At 44.7% G+C, this 19332-nt stretch overlaps 2 protein-coding genes and 1 non-coding gene across 5 annotated transcripts in view; 1 reads left to right on the top strand and 2 right to left on the bottom strand.

Moving 5' to 3' along the window:
* Window positions 1-5954, top strand: part of BRCA2 (BRCA2, DNA repair associated) — a 52252-nt gene extending 46298 nt beyond the window's left edge. For all 3 annotated transcript variants that reach the window (XM_015592432.2, XM_015592431.2, XM_015592434.2), the window contains exons 25-27: window positions 1898-2142; window positions 3665-3811; window positions 4700-5954. In XM_015592432.2, the coding sequence (XP_015447918.1) occupies window positions 1898-2142; window positions 3665-3811; window positions 4700-5191 (884 nt within the window). In that variant the 3' untranslated portion in view covers window positions 5192-5954. The remainder of the gene's footprint in view (window positions 1-1897; window positions 2143-3664; window positions 3812-4699) is intronic.
* Window positions 5955-7681: 1727 nt separating this feature from the next.
* On the bottom strand, window positions 7682-12882 carry N4BP2L1 (NEDD4 binding protein 2 like 1). Its single transcript, XM_006915856.3, has 5 exons — window positions 12812-12882; window positions 12421-12719; window positions 12028-12116; window positions 10204-10280; window positions 7682-9133 (listed from the first exon to the last, which is right to left on the bottom strand). The coding sequence occupies exons 1-5, from the start codon at window positions 12880-12882 to the stop codon at window positions 8875-8877; spliced, it is 795 nt and encodes a 264-aa protein (XP_006915918.1). The 3' UTR covers window positions 7682-8874.
* A 6124-nt stretch (window positions 12883-19006) lies between these two features.
* On the bottom strand, window positions 19007-19128 carry LOC112482941. The gene has a single exon (XR_003047457.1). It is a non-coding gene; the product is annotated as a small nucleolar RNA SNORA16B/SNORA16A family (small nucleolar RNA).
* Window positions 19129-19332: the final 204 nt, after the last annotated feature.

Raw genomic sequence — 19332 nt, 5'->3', positions numbered from 1 at the left:
CAGTCTCATTTACTCATCTCTCTCCTTAGTCTTCTGCAGTCTCGACCGGTTCCTCAGTCTGCCCTTGTTTTTCGTGACCTTGACACTCATAAATGGACTGATCAGTTCTTTTGCAGCATTTCCCTTAATTTGGGTTTGTCTGACGTTTTTTCACGATTGGAGTAAATTGTTCATTTTTGGCAAAATTACGGCGGAATTGATGCTTTGTCCTTCTCTGTACCTCGTCTCAAAGGGTCAGTGGCGTTGATAATTCTTATCGCTGCAGTGGCACCCTTGATCAGTTGGCTCAGGTGGTGTCTCTGGGTTTCTCATCTGGAACATAACTGTCATCCCTTCGTAGTCGAGAAACATCTTGAAGATTCTTTAAAACTATGCAGATCTTGCTTCACCTCTGTCACCCATTCATTCCAGCATCCACCAGTTGATTTGTCTGCCAGTCATCTCTGCGGTACTTGCCTGATGGTGGTTTTCTCTTCCCTTCCGTGTTCACTGGACTGCCCCCGTAAGGAAGCGCTGTCCCTTCCCCACGTGTATTTGCTCGTTTGAGTCGTATCAGTGTGGATTTACGGACGTTTGTTTATTCTGTGGGTTCAAATCCAGTACCTTCGTTATTCTGCTGCTCCTGTTGCTTCTGTTTCGGCCGCTAGGAGCTTTTCGGGTTGACTCCTGTTCTTCGAGCCCTTCTTGCTCTCTGGCCTGACAGCTGTTCCAGGTCATCTGAGGTCCAGGCCCCAGTCCAGTCAGCTGCAGCGGGTCCTCACTCAGTGTTGGTGGTGGGTCTGCAACTTTAAGCCAAACAACATGTCACAAAACCAGTTTTCCGACGGGCTAATTGATACAAACGAGTGAAGCTCCTGTGGCATCGCATCAACCTTCCGTGAAACGACGGTGCACAAACGGTATTCCGGGACCTACCGAGCTTCTCCGAGGGACCCGGGGCCCATGTCTGGAGCCGAGCTCTGACTGCGAGTGCTCGTGTTACGGGGCATCACTGTTCACACGCCCTTTCAAGCAGACAGCACTAGGAAATACGCTTGTGTTCCAGCTGGGGTTCCTGTGGCTGGGTGGTTCTGTCTGGTTTTTTTGGGAGGCGGGGTGTGATGGCTGTGTGAACATTGTGGTTCTACAAGTCAGAGTGACACAAAGACTTGGAGAAGTGACACCCCCTCCCCATCCATGCCGGCCTGGTGCTGCCCGCCGTTCCCTGCACAGACCCACCCTGCGGCTTCTGCTCCGTCCCTCCCGCGCATGTTCTGTACAGGGGCACTGAGCGTGCCATTTTCTCCTCTCCCCTCCTTACAGGAAGGGTACACGCTTATCTTCCCTCCGTGCCGCTTTCTCACTGAACAGTGTGTGTGGCAGCCCCGTGGTAGAGACTCCGTGTGTACAGCTGTGTGGCAGGTCGCTGTGTGGGTGTGCGGGTCCAGCCTGTGAGCTAGTGTAGGCTGCTCACGGCCGTTCACACCTGGGAACAGTGCTTCAGTGCAGACCCTCGCACGCGCTTCCTCTCCCTTGCCCGTGTGTGTTACTGCTACTGGAAGTGTGTCTTCATGGCACAGTACCAGGGGGATTGCCAGGTGGAAAGGTAAGTGCGTGTCGCTTTGTGGTGTATCTTTCTCCAGAGAGTTGCACGACTTTGTGTTCCCACAGCACTGTAGGAAAATGCCTGCTTCCCACGGCCCCAGGGACGGAATGCACTGTCATGTTGGCCTTGCAATTTCAGCGCTGTAAGCATCGGGTCGTTTTGGGAATCCTAAGCTTTCTCTAAACTTACTCGATTTGTTTTTACCATTAGCATACCAAAATAAATGGGTGTATGAGGTCCCTTGCGTCTTTAAATTTATCTAACATACACACAATGAAGCAGGTGTTTTGCTCTTCGTTTTTTCCGTTTTAGGTCTTGCTCCTTTGGTCTATTTGTCGGATGAATGCCATAACTTACTGGCAGTAAAGTTTTGGATCGATCTGAATGAAGAAATTATTAAACCGCACGTGTTAATTGCTGCGAGCAACCTCCAGTGGCGACCAGACTCCAAATCAGGAATTCCTACTTTATTTGCTGGAGATTTTTCCGTGTTTTCTGCCAGTCCAAAGGAGGGCCATTTTCAAGAGACTTTCCACAAAATGAGAAATGCTATTGAGGTAAAATTAGTTTTGAGCATTACCACACGTTTTGGTGTTTTCCTATTTTGAGAATCAGGTATCAGAGGAATGGCTTTTATAAAAACTGGATGCTGACACATGATGTCAGGGGTTCTGTCCTGTGTTGATTGCTCGTGAACCTGAAGAGGTGGGGGCTGACAGCTACCAGGGAAAAAAGAGTGACTGAGGAAGAAAGGGGAGAAGGGTGTTCGGAGCCACGGGCTGTGTAGGCGGACTGAGAACTGGTGACAAGTGACATGAGTTACCTGTGGTCCTCAGTGAGTGGCGTGTAATTAGTTAATAACATGCCGACTCCAGGTTGACATTTTAAACTCCTTATCTCCTGTTTTACACAATTTGTACCTGTCTTTGATTTGAAATAATCCCAAATAGGAGAACTCTAAAATTATTTTCCCTGGATCATATGCAGTTTTGCTTCCGTCTGTATATACATCACATAATAACATTAGCTCAAGTTTACTGAGTGCTTACTGTGTGCCAGGCCTTATCCTAACACTGCCTGATGAGGAACTGGCTTTCCGTTTTACTGGTAATTCCCCCGGTAGAGCCGGATGCACACTCGGCCACCTGAGCCAGAGCCCAGAGCACTGGCTTCTGTGCAGAGCCGCCCCTGTAACAGTCTGGGTTTTACAGACTGCTAACGGGTAGAATCTACAAAAGATAAGCTTCATGGTTCTATAGTTTAATATTTAAAGTGTTATTCAAAATTGACATAAATAAAAACATTTTAAAAGCATTAGAGTAACTAGCTGTGTGAAGGAAGTTAGCAGTATTTACCTAAAGACGCAGGACACACAGCGCAGAGTAGCACCTGGTGTACCTGGCCCCCGAGTTCGGGGTGGAGCCAGGTGACCTTTGTCACTTGGCTGCCATGCAGAGAACCTCCTGTTTACATCTCAGGTTCTGAGACCATGCAAGGGCAGTTCAGGGACAGCTGTCATTTCATGGCATTTTAAAGTTTTACAGAACACTTTCATCAATTCATTTCAGCCCTATGAAGTATTTGACCATTCGTGACTTCTGGAACTAGTTTCACGTGGTTTAACCTACATGTTATTTCTGTTAATCTTGAAACATACGGGAGGCCATCCTCTCACTTCACTCCTAGTCTAAGGAGCACTCTGTAGGTACCGGAAGCCACGCAGGTGTCAGTAGTAAAGAGAGCTGCAGCCAGAGCCCCAGCCTCCGGCAGCTCATCTGCATGACACCTCGCCACTTAAAGTAGGCGGCTGGGAAGACCCCGTCCATCTCTGTCCTCCCCGACGTGCACACACACTCGCCCGCCCTCCCCTCTCCAACAACTGACCTTCCCTACGTCACTGATGTTGGTTTTGCATTTTTTTCATTGGCATAATGTTTGGCACTTGCTATTAAATTTAGGGTGTCTCATTCTTTTTTTCTGATCTGAATATTAGTTCTGGTTTTAAAGGTAACACTTTCTAAAAACATGACCACGTAGGATTGCATTTCATAAAACAGCCTTCCCACTTTATTTTCTTAGAATGTTGATAGATTTTGCAATGAAGCAGAAAACAAGCTTATGCAGATACTTCATGCAAACAATCATCAGTGGTCCACCCCAACCAAACGCTGCACTTCAGAGTCACACGCTGCTCAGACGGCCCTTGGTCTAGGCAGTAGGCTTCTGGTGAGTTAATATACATTTAAGGAATTTTATAAATATTGTATACGAAGGCAACAGCGTATTCGGGTGTACACTGAGGAATGTGGTCAAATGTAAGCTTAATTAGAGAGTATAGTTTATCATTATATGGCTCCTATACCTATAGGTTTTCTAGAAATTATATCTTATATTTGAAGCCAGAATATAACACTCTTTGGGGGCAAAATTTTACAAACAAGTGCTTTCGTTTTTAGCATTTTCAAGTACATGTGATAGAAAAGACTCTTTTTGCTAGGAGAACTATTTTATACAATTAGGGTTGTTTCTAAGCTCAGTTTAACTCTTTAAATCACAATGAATGCAAATCAAGCTAAAGCTTATAGTACCAGCTGATGACTAATTCTTAAGTAGCTAACACTTGCTAAGTCTGTCTCTATTAACTGATTCCCTTCACAACAACCCTATGAGATAAACATCATTAATATTTCCATTTTACAGATGAGGGAACCATGGCAGAGGGAGCTTAAACAATTGCCTAAAGTAACCAAGTTAGAAAAGCAGGCATTAGGACCCAGGCAATATGTTCTTAAATGGTTATCTTTGTTTAACCTGTTAACAAGAAAAAGGAAAATATTAAAGCATTACTTATGTCCCCTACCTCCTTTTCTGTCTTTTACTATGATTAGTCTTCATCCGCCTTTTCATGTCATTTTATATCCTCTTCTGCAAAGTTATTTCCTTCTGGGAGAATAAGAATAATGATATGAATGTCTCATGAAATCACCTGACCTGTTAGCCGTCAGTGGAGCGAGACTGTGTGTGGTATCTGTGTGTTTAAATATTTTTATTGAAAAGCTAGTTTGGCTGTTTTATATATTAGCACATAATTATATTTGCTACTATTTTTATTAGATGTCTTCTCCCACCAATGAGATGAACAGTCAAAGTCCTTTAGCACTTTGTAAGGCAAAAGGGAAGTCTGTTCCCACACCTCCATCTGCCCAAAAGGCTTCAAAGTCTTGTTGTAAAGGAGAGAAAGAGGTTGATGACCCCAAAACCTGCAAAAAGAGGAGAGCCCTGGATCTCTTGGGCAGACTGCCTTTACCTCCTCCTGTCAGTCCCATCTGTACATTCGTTTCTCCAGCTGCACAGAAGGCATTTCAGCCACCACGGAGTTGTGGCCCCAAATATGAAACACCTATGAAGAAAAAAGAATTGAATTCTCCTCAGACAACTCCACTTAAAAAATTTAATGACAATTCGCTTCTGGAAAGTGATTCGATAGCTGACGAAGAGCTTGCGTTGATTAATACGCAGGCCCTCTTGTCTGGTTCAGCGGGAGAAAACCGACTTGCATCTCCCGGTGACCCCACTGGTGCTCTGCTAGGACTGCTCAAAAGGTGATCTGGGAGCCACCAGGCTCCCCACCACCCTGTGTCGGGACGAGAGCGGCCCCACAGCAGGGCCAGCGCCCAGGAGCTGGGGCCTCACGTGCAGGACGCAAGCGTGATCATGAACCTCCCCAGAGACTGCAGAGGCAAGGGAAAGGCTGATACACTGGTGACAGACTCTTTGCCTCTCAGTCCAACACAGCTTCAAACTGCTGCTCGTCTGTATCTGCAGAACGAGAAGGGAAGTGGTTCCCAGTCTGCATGCTCGCGTGTCACAGGAGTGACACGCTTTGCCGCCTTCTCCACTGGAAATCTCTCAAAACCGACTGATATTCATTAACGAATCAAGACAAAAATCTCTGACTGAAAAAAGATCTTTATGACTGATTTGATCACTACAAGTATTTTACAAATGAAATAAACGTAACTTTTTTTTTAGATTGTGTCCTTAATTAAATGAAACTAGGGTTCTAAGTAGTTATGTTGACCTGCATAATTCCTTTTACTTTAGTTTCCTATATTAGGTGTTTTTTTTGCAGTAACCCACTGTGAGCCAGTTTTCCCAAATGCGTGCGTTGGTCCTGCTGTAGTTCTACCCTAATGAAACGTCGGATGAGTAAGATGTGACAGTGGGGTTTTCTTCTGACGATTATTCACCCTTAAGTCAGCGTGACTATAAGAAAAATAGAACTCTCAGCGTAATTCCTTTTTCTGATTACAATGTGATCTTTGAAATTATTTCAATTAAAATACAAGCACTTTAAAGCAGAAGCAGATTTCATAGTGTTAATTTTGTTTTTGTTTTTTAACAAAATGATGGTCTGGACTGCAACTTAAAATCTTTCTTTCAAATTGGCATGGATGCTGTCTGCACGGGACTCAAGGGGCTCCTAAGCACCCCGCAGAAGGTGCCAGTTCAATTCAAGATGATGTTCTCATTCGTTACTGTCTTATGTTTAAAGAAAACAGAGAAAGCAGTTCTAACTAGGAGCTGATACCACGGAAAAACTCTTAAATCGGGTCTTTCAATATGTCTTACATTTATATATAAACATTTATATATAATACCATGTTTTCAAGCCTAATTATAAACACATTTCAAACCCAAGAATCTATCCTTTTATAAAGCAGTTTGTTTCCTTCCATAACTGATCCATGAGTCTTCCCTCCTCTAAGTCATTAACATAATAAACAGGCCCTTCCGCTGTTCTTTTTAACTTGTGTTCTGCCCATCTTGTTGATGCAATTTAAATTTGAGCTTTGTTTATAAAACAATCTGGTCTTCATGTTCTAATCATTTTCCTGGTGATCTACTCTAGAACAGGGAATAAAACTTGAGTCTCTGGTGAACAGAAAGAATGATAAGAATTTAACCTTTTTTCTTATCCTAGAAAACCTGCTATTACCTTCTCTCCATCATTCTTCATTACCATTTAGACTTCTCGTTAAAGAGAAATCTAATGCACACACGCCTCATAAATTGTAAGTAATACAGTTAAGCTACCTGAGCAAAGTATGAAGCTTGAGTACATGCGGCTGTTAATACCCAGAAAAGTGACAATTTAATGATTACGGAGTCAACAGTGTACACACTGCATGAGGGATAAACAGTGAAAGCCATTTGTGCTACTCCACAATCACTTGGTAAGAACCTGTCGTGTGTATAAAGGGCTGTGCCAGCCCCAGGACTGATGTAAATGTTAACACGCAATGCAATACATGTCAAACACATGTTGAAGAAATTATATAAATCAGTGAGCTGAGAGGAAAAAACCACTTCTAGGCTGCATTTCGCCAATTATTTTTATGCTTCCATACCAAGTATTTCAGGAGTCATGGGCGGGAAAGAGACAGACTGGAAAACTACTTTTCTGAGCTAGAAAAGTTCTGGATCTGTAGCCTGGGGTCACTTGTCCATATTGGTCACTCAGACCAAATGACCCAAAGTCCCACGCCAGGAACCAGTCCTACATCAGGAGGGCTCGACTCCGGGACGGTAACTCCGCCGTCCTGAAGGAGCCCAGCCCTCCCGAGGAGCGAATTCTGTAGGGGCTGAGTTGACGGGCACTCAGTGTGGCCAGGCCTGGACAGGAGGGCGAGCAGGATTATCAGAGGGTTATCGTGTGCAGTGCTTGGACATGTAGAATTGAACAGTACTTTGGATTTATTCAAATTCACTAAACTTCGGTTTCATTAGCAAAACTGTTAAAGGAGATACCACTCTTTAAATGTTAATAAAGAAAAAACATGCATTGCTGGTAGTCACAGATTCAACAGAGTCATAGTGGAATGCTAAAGTAATGTCTTTTTGATGTGCACAGATCAAATGCCTTATAAACAAGTAAAAATAAGGTTGGTTTTTGTCTTTTATGTCTCCTTTCAAAGAACACCGGTAAATAGGTTTATGATATTTTTAAAAAGTGGTTCTTAATATGGTAGAATTCTGTGGTAGATAATTAATTTTTTATATTATTGAACAAAAAAGACTTAGATTCAATGAAAATCCATATAAAGCAATACCATATATAATTTTTAATAACGATAAAAGCACCATCATATAAGACACTTAAAATAATTTTCACAGAACATTAGAGAAAAGCTGTTGGCCAACAAGAAATAAAGCACACATCCTATGTGGTCTTATCAGGTCGCACACCAGATTAATCTGATTCCAACCTGCCGAGAATTTGGATTCATAAATTCAGTATTGGTAGAAGAGAGACATTGCAGAGTTGTAGAACTTCCCTGTCTTAATGCCACACGGACACCAAGACTGCTGAAGTGACAGTGGGCATGACTTTCACGTACCCCTTCTGTGGTCTGGACCCCAGACATGGGGGCCGCCAACTAATTACCTTTAGAAGCAAAATTTTAAAAACTGCTTAATGATTCCTCTTAAAAACTGATGTTTTATAAAAGAGGCTTGTTTTATTTACACTATTAGCACAACAGCCAAACAGTATTCAGGTTCGATCCTGGTCAGTAAAGTGGCAGTTAAAACACAAGACTACAAAGAGTGACTAAATAATGACACCGATTTTCCTCAGTAGCTTGTGTGAGCTATTAAGAAGGACTTGACAGACATTTTTAACAATGATACATCACTAGAATAAAAATAATTTTCCAAGTGTCTCCTTGGAAGGACAATATTCCCTTTGATGTGTACTTCCTAGTATATTCATTTTAAAGGAAAATCAATATCATTATAGCCACATATCTCACATTTTTGGATACACAGATTAAAAAAGTAGCAATGGCACTAAGACTTTTCCTACCTCTCACTGCTCCTCCCCACCTGTCCAACTTTCCTGATGGAGGTGAATTCCTGAAAAAACAGATGACTTCAGAGAAAGGGGTACTGAGGCTCACGTACACTATGAACGCTTTGCTTCACGTATGAACCTAGGTGAGTGACAGACTGACTTCCCGGGTACGTTCTCGAGTTTTAGCTTCAAATTCTTTCCCTGGAGAGAGTACTTTGTTCACCCAAACCTGCAGAACTCCCAGCGTCAGACCATGCACACAGGGTCAGTGACCAAACGCCCGCTGTGGACGGCACGGTGACTTCTCACAATCGCCCAGGTCCGGCTATTCACACTGGCATGGTCAGAGCTTGGACTAAAACTGAACGGAGAATGAATACCAAAAATTGAAGTAAAAACAGATTTAGGAAAACGGGTGCCTGTGAGGCGGTGTCTAATACCCATGGTGACAACGCCCCCTCCGGCTGAAGGAGCCCCCGGCTGTGACGCCGCTGGGAGCCCTCCGGGCGGGGAGCTCCGCGCAGGGGGCCCAGCAGCCCCTGCGATGGGGGGGCGAGGCGCTGGCCCGGTCCTGGCTTCTGTTCATCCGGCCCGGCTTCTCTGCACGCAGCACGCTGTGAAAGGTGACGTCGTGTTCGTACCGTTCCTTCATCCGGTGGATTTTTTCTCGTGGGACCCCGTGAATGTTTCTTCTACACAGAAAAGAAAAAAACGCAGACATTTAGTTAAGGCCATCTGTCAAGATGGGTTCCGGTCTTACAAGTCCCGTATTATGACACAGATATGCCCTCCCTGCTCTCAGGATTCAGCGGACAGAAGCGCATCTTGCTAAGCAGTTCTCTCTCCTGGTTTCCACGCGGCCTTGCCCGCCCCTAAACCACCCCGAGGCCTGCGAGGAGCTAATGCGTCAGAAACGCTGCTGCGTTTCAGGAAATCTCAATTCTATGCCTCAGGACAAGAAAGACCATGACATCTTTTTTTTTTACCTATTTGCAAGTTAAGCATGCACCTATCTATAATCGATTTATGTCAGTTGGGCCTAGATAGGTCTAGACACTTATTAAATTCTAGTGGGCAGGAAAATCAAATGGGGCTACCGGGCAAAACAGAAAAACCAGAGAAGCAACCACGGGAATGGAGCTGCGAGCTGGGAGCTTAACAACCATCTCGGTGGTTCGGGTCCTCAGCCCCTTCGCAATCTCTGCCTCCTTGTAACCAAAGGAGGAACTAGCTTTATTTCTACAAAGTAAATTCTGATCTCACTGGTTACTTTTAAATCATTGACATTATCAAATGACACAGATAATGAATATCAGAATCCATGCACTCGGTCAGCAAGTTAGTATCATTTGGACATTTATTGCTTTATAAATTAGAAGCAGCATTTGGGCCAAAAATGAACCACACACTGTCCGACATCTAAAGATCTTTGTTTTGCCTAATGCAACACCAGACATGTGCAAACCCATGCAGAAGACAGTGTTTTTAAATGCTCATTAATGAAGAAGCATTTTAACAGAAGGTTAAATGTGTCCTTTTTAAAGGACCAAGTCCAAGCCAAGATTTAGCATAATATTAGAAAACTGACCCCAAACTAAAGTCTTCACATTAATAATTCCAAAGTTATCAATTTCCAAGAATTACCATTTCTGGCCTGAAAACTACCATGTCCATTTCCAGCCTGAAAAGATTCTTTTGTTCGGTCTGAAACACCTGAAAATAGCAGGACACATAATGAGGAGCTAGAAAAACAAAGAAGTACCTTGCTAACTCTTGCACGTTGAATTTCCAGCGAGTCTCAGGTTCTCGGAATATAACTTCATAGTTATTTTCAAGTGCCTGATTTTTCAAAAGTACATAAAACATTGAAGACATGGTATGCATGTTTGGGGACGTTCATGCTGCCACTTAACATTCACTACAAATCTTTTCTAAAATTCCCTTTGTGTTAGCAGGAATCCAATGCCTGGGTTCATCTTAACACAGCCGGTTCGTCTCCATAATACTAGGTCACCCTCAGATCACAGTATGGCTCCCAGTGACAAATTCCGGTCCACTTTACTTAGTATGTAGTAAAATTATAAATGTTCTTTGTTCTGGACATTTTTTAAATAGACACCTGAACTAGCTTCAAATGCCCTGTGCACAGAATGACCAAGAACTCAGCGGCGTCTCAAAGCCGTTTGTGTGATTACCATATTTTTACGTCCGTCAAACGCCTTGTCCTTGGTTTAGAGGGTGACAGTGCCATAGGAACAGAGCTTATGAAATGAAAGGGATCCCCACGCGCACTTTACACACTCTTCCCTCCGCGAGTAGTCCCCCTGCCACGCAGAGCAGCACGGCTCCCTGCACTGGGCCCTGGCCCCTCGAGGGCAGAACACGGCGGCAGGTTCCCCCAAACGCCCAGATACCCCATGCGTCCCCAAACCCACTGCGAGGCTACTCTCTCAAACCCAGCATTTGGTGCTGAAAGGTCAACGAAAAGGGCTCAGTGACAAGATTCCCTCTTCGTCGTTTAGATGGCCTTGTCATCGGGGAAGGATTCAAACGTCCCACGTGGGAAAGGTCCCATTTCTGGGTCTGACTAGCAGCTGTGGTGGCTGGAGAAGATTGTACGTATCTGGGAAGCACGAAGTAACGTGACTTCCCTTCAGCCTCTCCCGGCCTTCACTGACTCTTCATTTCCCTGTTCACTTCTCTCCTGAGTGGACCAGCCACCCGGTGGACACTCCTCCCTCCAAAGTCCCACCACCTGAGCCTAAGTGAAACTGATGAGCATGTAGAGGAAAGCACACCCACCCCTGTATGTAAGCAGTTCTGCCCAAAACGTGTAACGGCCTGAGACCAGACTGCCACGGGCCCAGTTCGGGAGGGGGCCACTGGCCGGCCAGCCAGCCAGCTGGGGCTCAGGCGTGACAACCGCGGGACCCCCAGCTGTCTTCTTCCTGTCCTTGTATGTGTCTCCATCTTTTCTCCTTCCTACACCCAATAGAGACTGATAACTCAGTAGCAGAAAAGATGGAATATGTCTGAAAAAAGATCAGGCATATTTCAAAATTAAAGTGTGCACCCTGCCGTGTCCATCTCGGGCACACGGCCGTGTCGTTCCCTTTCCATGGGCTCTGGTGCTTCAGTCCTGGCAAGTAACGGGCTAACGGCGCTAACCCTACATCTGTGTTCAGACTGAGAGCTCGTGCCCTGGGACCCGTGCAGCAATGCTGCACAGCACCGAGCTCCCGGCCGAGCACAGAAGTGTCCTGTGACCGGGTGGACAGCTCTGCTGTAGCGGCAGCTGGTCTGGTTTCTCCGCAGGCCCCCACGGAAGCGCCCGCGTGAGCCTTCCCCGGGGAAGACCCCAGGACAGGAAAACTGTCGAAAGCCTGACCAAGGGCCATTTCAGAACCGTATGCTGTCTGACAGTAGCGTGTCAGCGAGTTGTCACAAAATGACACCTCTTCACCTCCTCCTCGTGAGATGTGTCATGAGCATGAGATCTGGAAGGTCAGATAAAGAGCAAAGAACAAAAGTTTCAACTTTCTCGCAAATGCCCGTAACCGCGAATTCAGAATGAGGTTCTTCCTACCATGACGGCATAGGGCTTCATTTCCCAGGCGTGCAGGTTGGTGTTATCAATGATCACGGGCGAGATGCCGGTCCTCATTGCTCTCCTTGCTGCAACACAACGTTACACAACAGTGAACGACACGCAACAATCAGACGGGGGGTGAGCGCACCCAGAGCTTGTCATTTCTATCACAGCACGTCCTCATTACATAACGCTAATGCCACCTAGCCCAGGACCCATTACCCATCATTCTCTTTTTCCTGGCATCTAGCGGGTTATGCTCTGACATCTGTTTGGGGGGGTGGGGAATGGCAGAACTTTTGATCAAACTCCTCCGGTAGGACTTGCTCATTCTGCTACCACGTATGTACACAATGGGGCATCCCGCGAGCTCGGAAAGGGCTGTGTCACCTCTTTCCTGGTTCCATTCATGCGCTTCCTCCAGGAAGTCAGGGTTGAACTCATAGGCACCATCTTCTCTGAAGAAATAATCATCCGTGCTGAAAATCAGGGCCCGGGGAAAGTCATGCTGCAGCTGTCTGGGAGGTGAGGAGGGAAGAGACGTGTCACGAGGCTGTCCCGTGGGAGGGACGCCATCTCCCTCTGCTAATGCGGGGCAATGTGGGATCACGGGGCCACCCGCGTCTGGGCTGTTGAAGTTCGGTTTGCGCACAGAGATGCTTGTTATCGCCACAAAGCCTCGCTCCCCGCTAGGAGGCAGGGGAGAGCAGAGAGGCGACTGCTGCGAAGCCCAACGCCCGAAACGACGACGAGCTGGCACTGCCCGGGGCCTCTGCCCCACCGGGACCGGCTGGACGCTACTCTGGGGGCTGAGCTGAGGGCACGACGACAGTCGTCCCGCGGGCCCCCCATCCTCGCCGCCTTTCCCGCGAGCACCAGGGCCCTCTCTTCGCCCTTCAGTTCTCACCTGTCCTGGGTCCCATCTCAGACCCTAATCTCACGCTGGTTGAAGTGCGGTGCTACCTACCCCATTAGGCAACATATTTACATTTTGACAGTGAAAAACACAACAGGAGAAGGAAGAGGTAGACCCAACGCCCCCCATGTCCTCCTAAACCTGTCACTCGCTCTAAATATGAAAATATCATAGAAAAAAGAAACACGGCCGTAGAGTTCCCCCTTTAAAGCAAAAAACAAACAAACAAACAAACAAAAACAGTGTATTAAGTCTTGCACCACATAACTTCAAAGATGTTTCCACTTGAAGTGCTTATTCGGATTGTTTGGGGGGAAAAGATGGGTACTGAACCGAGGGGCTTTATGGCCAAGTAAACTTAGTTTTAAATCCTAACCCTAGAAGTCATCTCTCTCTCTGCTCCTCAGAGACCCGGCCTGTCCCGGACACTCGGCAGGCCCTGAGGGAGCAGAAGGCAGTGGACGGGACCTGACTGATGGTCACACAGTCGGCACCTCTGGCAGGTGAAGATAACATCTTGACATGAGTCATGTTTCAGCTCCTGAGTCCTGGGGTGGAACGACCCCCTGGCCACTGTCCCATGAGACTGGACAGAGGCAACACCAGAACAGACCTCAGAATAGGCCTCCAGACCTGGCTGTTACTAAAACCTTCTTGGGAGACTTCTCTCTTATTGCATACGTAAGTTTCTTATTAAGCACATCAATTACTTTTAAATTTTGTTTATAACCAACTGTACCATAAAAGTCTAAATTTTTAGACATTTTTCTAGTCACATGTACCCATCTTTGTTCTACTTCCTGCATTTGACGTTACATTTACAACAGCTTTTCCCACCCCACGGTGATGTGAATATTCATCTATGTTCTATTACATTTTACTCCCCAGTCCCTCTAAAATTTTATTTTGGCATGTGGCATTGGCTTAGGAGCTAAGTAGATTTTTTTTTTTCCCACATGAGAAACTGATAATCCCAAAACCAATGCTGAAATAATTCAATTCCCCATTGTTTTAAAATACTTTTTATTCCATACTAAACGACAAATAATTAGGACTATTTTCAAACTTTCTATTTTGTTCCATTAAACCTGATGTATAAGTTTTTCATTGTCTTCTTTTCCAGCATTTTGATTATATTCAGTAGTTGCAAATCTTTCCTTTATAAAATTGATACTTTTATACTTTTATTTTTATTTGCCTGTAGAGCTATTTCTGAACAATACCAAATAAAAGGATGTCCCCTTCGTGATGTGTTTAATCCTTCTCAGAGCAGACTCCAGTTGGTTGTTCCAATAAATTTTCTGTTTCCCGAGAGCTCTAAGCACTGAACAAAGAGCTTGATGTATATTAACTGCCCTTAACCTTTACAACAATTTTATAAAGTAAATGTTTTCTCTAGTTTTTAGATGAAGAAACTAAGGCTTCAAGAGTAAATAACTGGTTTGTGGGTCCACGGCTGGGATGTGGCGCTGCCGGGCCTTAGCCAGATCGGTTCAGGGCCCGCGTGTGGCGGTCACGTGCCCCGGGGGCCCACGCGTGGCTGTCACGTGTCCTTCCACAGTAGCCGCTTGGCCGATGAGACTGGATTATCTTCCTTTCCCACAGATGTTTATTGTTCGGATTTGTTTCAGTTAAAAGTGGGCTCAACTGCATTTAACAGAAAACTCAGACCACAGGGCTGTTTAAAATTTTACATATATAGTTATATGTATATATTTATTATCTATATACGTGTAGAGAGATATATATATATATATATGTATGTACGCATATGTGTGTGTGTGTGCGTCTGTACATATATAATCACATGTGACGAACCCGGACGTAGAATTCAAGGCTGGTATCGTATGGACGCAGGCCAACAGGGGTCCAGGGGTCTCCCATCTTTCTTTTTTCTTCTCTCTCACGTGTGTCTATCTCCCTCAGCACCCTGCCTTCCATTCCTTCACTCGTCCACTTGTTGCCTCCTGGTGGACACAGGGTGCCACTGCAGCTCCAGCTGTCACATCCACATTCCACACAGCAGGAAGAGGCAAGGGAGCCTTGAAAACGGTTTTACAGTTGGCACATTGCCACACCTACAAAAGAGAACTAAGGAATTGGGTCCCTTAAGTAAGTGCTTCTGCAACAGTCCCAGCAGGCCACGTCTCAGTACTGGATTCGTTTTTAATCACTTTTGTTTAGATCTTCAATGCAGAAATATGTCCTACTGTATCTGTAAGTGTTGCTTTGGGTATATTCATTCTGGTTTTGTTTGATTCTATTTACTGTCATACTGGTCTTCTGTGTGACGATTTGGTTTTCTGCATCGTGGTTCTACTCATGTCTATCTCTAACAGACTTTAAAATTTCATGTCTAGGTTAGAGTCTTTTCGAGAAATAGATCTCGTTTAGCTCCTTTAAGATTTTTTCTGCTTCTAACCCAACGCCACATTTCAGATTCATTATCATCTTTTCATTTTATCTCTTGTATCACAGAGAGGAATTTTCGAGAAAAAAATTAAATAGTAGAAAGGCAAAAGAAATAACCCAACACACACCTGTATACTCACCACCTGGAGCCGCTAATTGTTAACATTTTCTCGTATTTGTTTTGTTGGCTTAAAATTCCACCAACTCCCCAGCTTAACTCTGGCAATCCCAAAAACCTCCAGACTTCCTTTTTCCTTCCCCACAGCACTTATCCCCTCCTAAAAGAGCACATAATCTCCTTACATGCTAAATACTTTTTATTCCATACTAAATCTGGGATGTAAGGTCCAAAGAGGCGGGCTCTTTGTTCACTAAGGATTCCCAGGTACCTATATAATGCTGCCTGGAACACAGTAGGCACTCAGTAAATGTTGCTGAATAAATAAGTCACGGACAATTGTATATTTATATCATTTATGTTGATATATGGACTTAGTCCATTGCTTTTTAACTGCTTTGTTGTGCTCCGTTACCAGCATAATAATAAACACAGCTACCATTATTAAGCACAGATTGTGTTCTAAGCACTATTCTAAAGGCTTTTCATTTTTCATATAATGCTAAAAATGACCTGTGAGCTAAGTCCTGTAACCCCCATATTACAAATGAGAAATTAAAATCAGGGAGTGGACACGAAATCAGCTTACAGAAATCAGGTTCATTTCTATATACCAACAATACAACATCTGAATAATAAATAAAATAATCCCATCCACAATAATATCAAAAACAATAAAATACTTAGGAATAAATTTAACCAAGGAGATGAAGGACCTGTACATTGAAGACTACAAGACTTTGATGAAAGAAACGGATGACACAAACAAATGGCAGTTATTTCATGCTCGTGGCTTGGAAGATAATATTATTAAAATGTCCATACTGCCCTAAACCATGTACAGATTCAGTGCAATCTCTATCAAAATTCCAATGGCATTTTTCACAGAAATAGTACAGTCCTAAAATTTATATGAAACTACAAAAGACCTTGAATAAACAAAACAATCCTGAGAAAGAACAAAGCTGGACGTATCACACTTCTTGTTATCGAACTATAATACAGAGCTATAGCAATCGAAACAGTATGGTGCTGGCATAAAACCAGACACATAGACCATGGAATAGAATTGAGAGCCCAGAAGTGAAGCTTACGTGTACATTTGACTAATATTTGACAAGCAAACCAAGAATACTCAATGGAGAAAGGAAAATTTCTTTAATAAATGGTGTTAGAAAAACTGGATACCACATGCAGAATGAAAATGGACCACCACTCACAAAAATTAACTCTAAATAGATTAAAGACTTAAATGTAAGACCTGAAACCATAAAACTCTTAGAAGGAAGAGAAAAGCTCCCTGGCTGTGGTCTTGGCAACAGTTTTTCGGATGATACCAAAAGCACAGGTAACAAAAGCAAAAATTAATAAGTGGGACTACGTCAAACTAAAAACCTTCTAGACAGCAAAAGAAACAATCAATGAAATGAAAAGGCAACCTACCAAATGAGAGAAAATATTTTCAAATCAAATATCTGATAAGGAGTTAATATCCAAAATATATAAAGAACTCATACAACTCAACAACAACAACAACAAAAAACAATCTGATTAAAAAATGGGCAGAGGAACTGGATATTTTCCCAAAGAAGACATTCGAATGGCCAAACAGGCACAGGAAAACGTGCTCACCCTCACTAATCATCAGGGAGAGGCGAATCACACCCACACGAGGTATCACCAGACACCTGTTAGAAGGGCTGTCATCGAAAAGCAAGAGACAGAAGTGTTGATGAGGATGTAGAGAAAAGGCAGCCCTGTGCACTGCTGGTAGGACTGCAGCCTGGGGCAGCCTCTTATGGAAAACAGGATGGAGGTTTCTCAAAAACTTAAAAATAGAATTATCATATGATTCAGCCATCCCACTTCTGGATATACACCCAAAGGAAGTGAAAACAGGATCTTGAAGAGATAGCTGCACCTCCATGTTCACTGCAGCGTTATTCACAGTAGCCAGATATGGAAAGAACCTAAGTGCCCATCAATGGATGAATGCATAAATATGGTAAATATATAATAAAATATTATTCGGCCATGAGAAAGAAGGAAATCTTGCCATTTGCAACAACACGGATAAACCTTGAGGGCATTATGCTAAGTGAAAGAAATCAGAGAAAGGCAACTTTGGTATCTCTCACTTATATGTGGAATCTTAAAAAGGGAACTGAGAAAAACAGAATTAGAGTGGTGGCTTCCAGGAGTCGGGCAGGAGGAGGGGGCGGCGCGGGGGGAGGTGCTGCTGGGAGATGCTGGCCAGAGGGCATAGACTTCCAGCTCTAAGATGAGTCCGTTCAGGAGACCTAAGAGACCTAACGCACAGCACCAGCACTGCGTTTATAGTTGATGCCCTGCTATGTGCTTGAAAGTTGTTGTGAGAATAGACCACAAACGCTCTCACCACAAAAACAAATGGTAATTATGTGACCCAATGGAGGTACTAGCTAAGCTACGCTGGAAAACATTTTGCAGTATATAAGTGTATCAAATCAACACACTGTACACCTTACACTTGCACAGCGTTATATGTCAGTTACATCTCAGAAAAGCAAGGTGGGGTTCCCGTGAGGGTACAGCTGGCTTACAACCCAGCCTTCTGGCTCTACAGCTGTGAAATAAACCACTATGCTTGAGTGCTATATAACAAACAAACATTTACTCCTTTCTCCACTGATGTCTAGGTTGTTCTCAATTGTCCCTGTCATGAACACGTTTTGGTGATAGCTACGGAGTCCTGCTTTGTTTCTCTCTCTGGTAGAAGTATGTCCCATGACGGCAGGGGTTTTTGCTCACTGGTCCATTCAAAGCATCTAGAAGCATGTCGGGCACATGGGGATACCCATGTTTGGTGGGCGTAAGAAGGTTCTGGAATGGTAGGCTCTGCCGCTTTAGTTACGCAGATGCTTTTCATAAGGCCCCAAACTGTGTGAAGAGAATTTCTATTTACTCGTCCTTCTACACTGAGAATTTTACCCAAACCTCGGATTTACGCCCCAAAGGAGGTTGTGAGAGCGGATTCTTGTTGGACCCCAGCACGACCTCTGGGTGGTACTAGAATTCCCCTTGAGGCAGGGAAGGTTCCAGACCCCACAGCCTGAGGGGAACGGGGAGAGTTGTGCTAGAAAGGACTCAGGATGGTCTCCCCTGGGGCTTTGCTGTGGCTTGATCTCTTGGTGCCCCCAACCACCACAGCAAGGCTGAGCCCTGCTCTTGGAGAGACGGCCCTCAGCCACCATCAGCCTGTGGACACCACCAAGCTGCAGTGGCCGATGGCGCCCCAGTGCAGAGTTCCCAGCTGTCCTACTGCTCCCTCTTGCTCTGACCGCTCCCGCCTTTCAAGTGGGCCTGCTTGTCAGATCTGAAATGGGACTCCAGTGGCCCCCGTGGGCACACTTCGCGTAGCAGAGGTTCGCGTGGCACCTTGCACGCGAACAGCATCCTTCCACAGGACGTACGACAGGACGGGTTCCCGAGTCTGCTCAGGACACGAGAAGGGGCCAGCAGCACACCCGCCTCAGCATGAAGTTCGTTTTACCTGTGTCTTCCCAAAAAGTCACAGATCGGGCACAGACAACAGAACAGAGGCCATACTATCACTTTGGGCTCTTTTTCAACTGCTGCTTGCATGGGAAAGCAGCTGCATCTTTGATCCTGATTTTCAAATCCCTTTTTAGTGTTAACTACTGGGTGGAGGAGATGGACATCAAACGTTTTCACGCGTAAAACATGGGACTGGGATCCTTGAGCACTGAACTGAAGACAACTTTGGAGCGAGTGACTTTCTTCCTTTCTTTCCCTTGTCTATTCTCCACAGCCCATATAGGATATATTTTTTTTTTTTAACATGAATAACCTCCTT

Source organism: Pteropus alecto, unplaced genomic scaffold (assembly GCF_000325575.1).
Source record: "Pteropus alecto unplaced genomic scaffold, ASM32557v1 scaffold16, whole genome shotgun sequence".
Lineage (NCBI taxonomy): Eukaryota > Metazoa > Chordata > Mammalia > Chiroptera > Pteropodidae > Pteropus > Pteropus alecto.
Note: the sequence above shows the minus strand (reverse complement) of the source record. Positions and strands in the feature narration are given on the sequence as shown.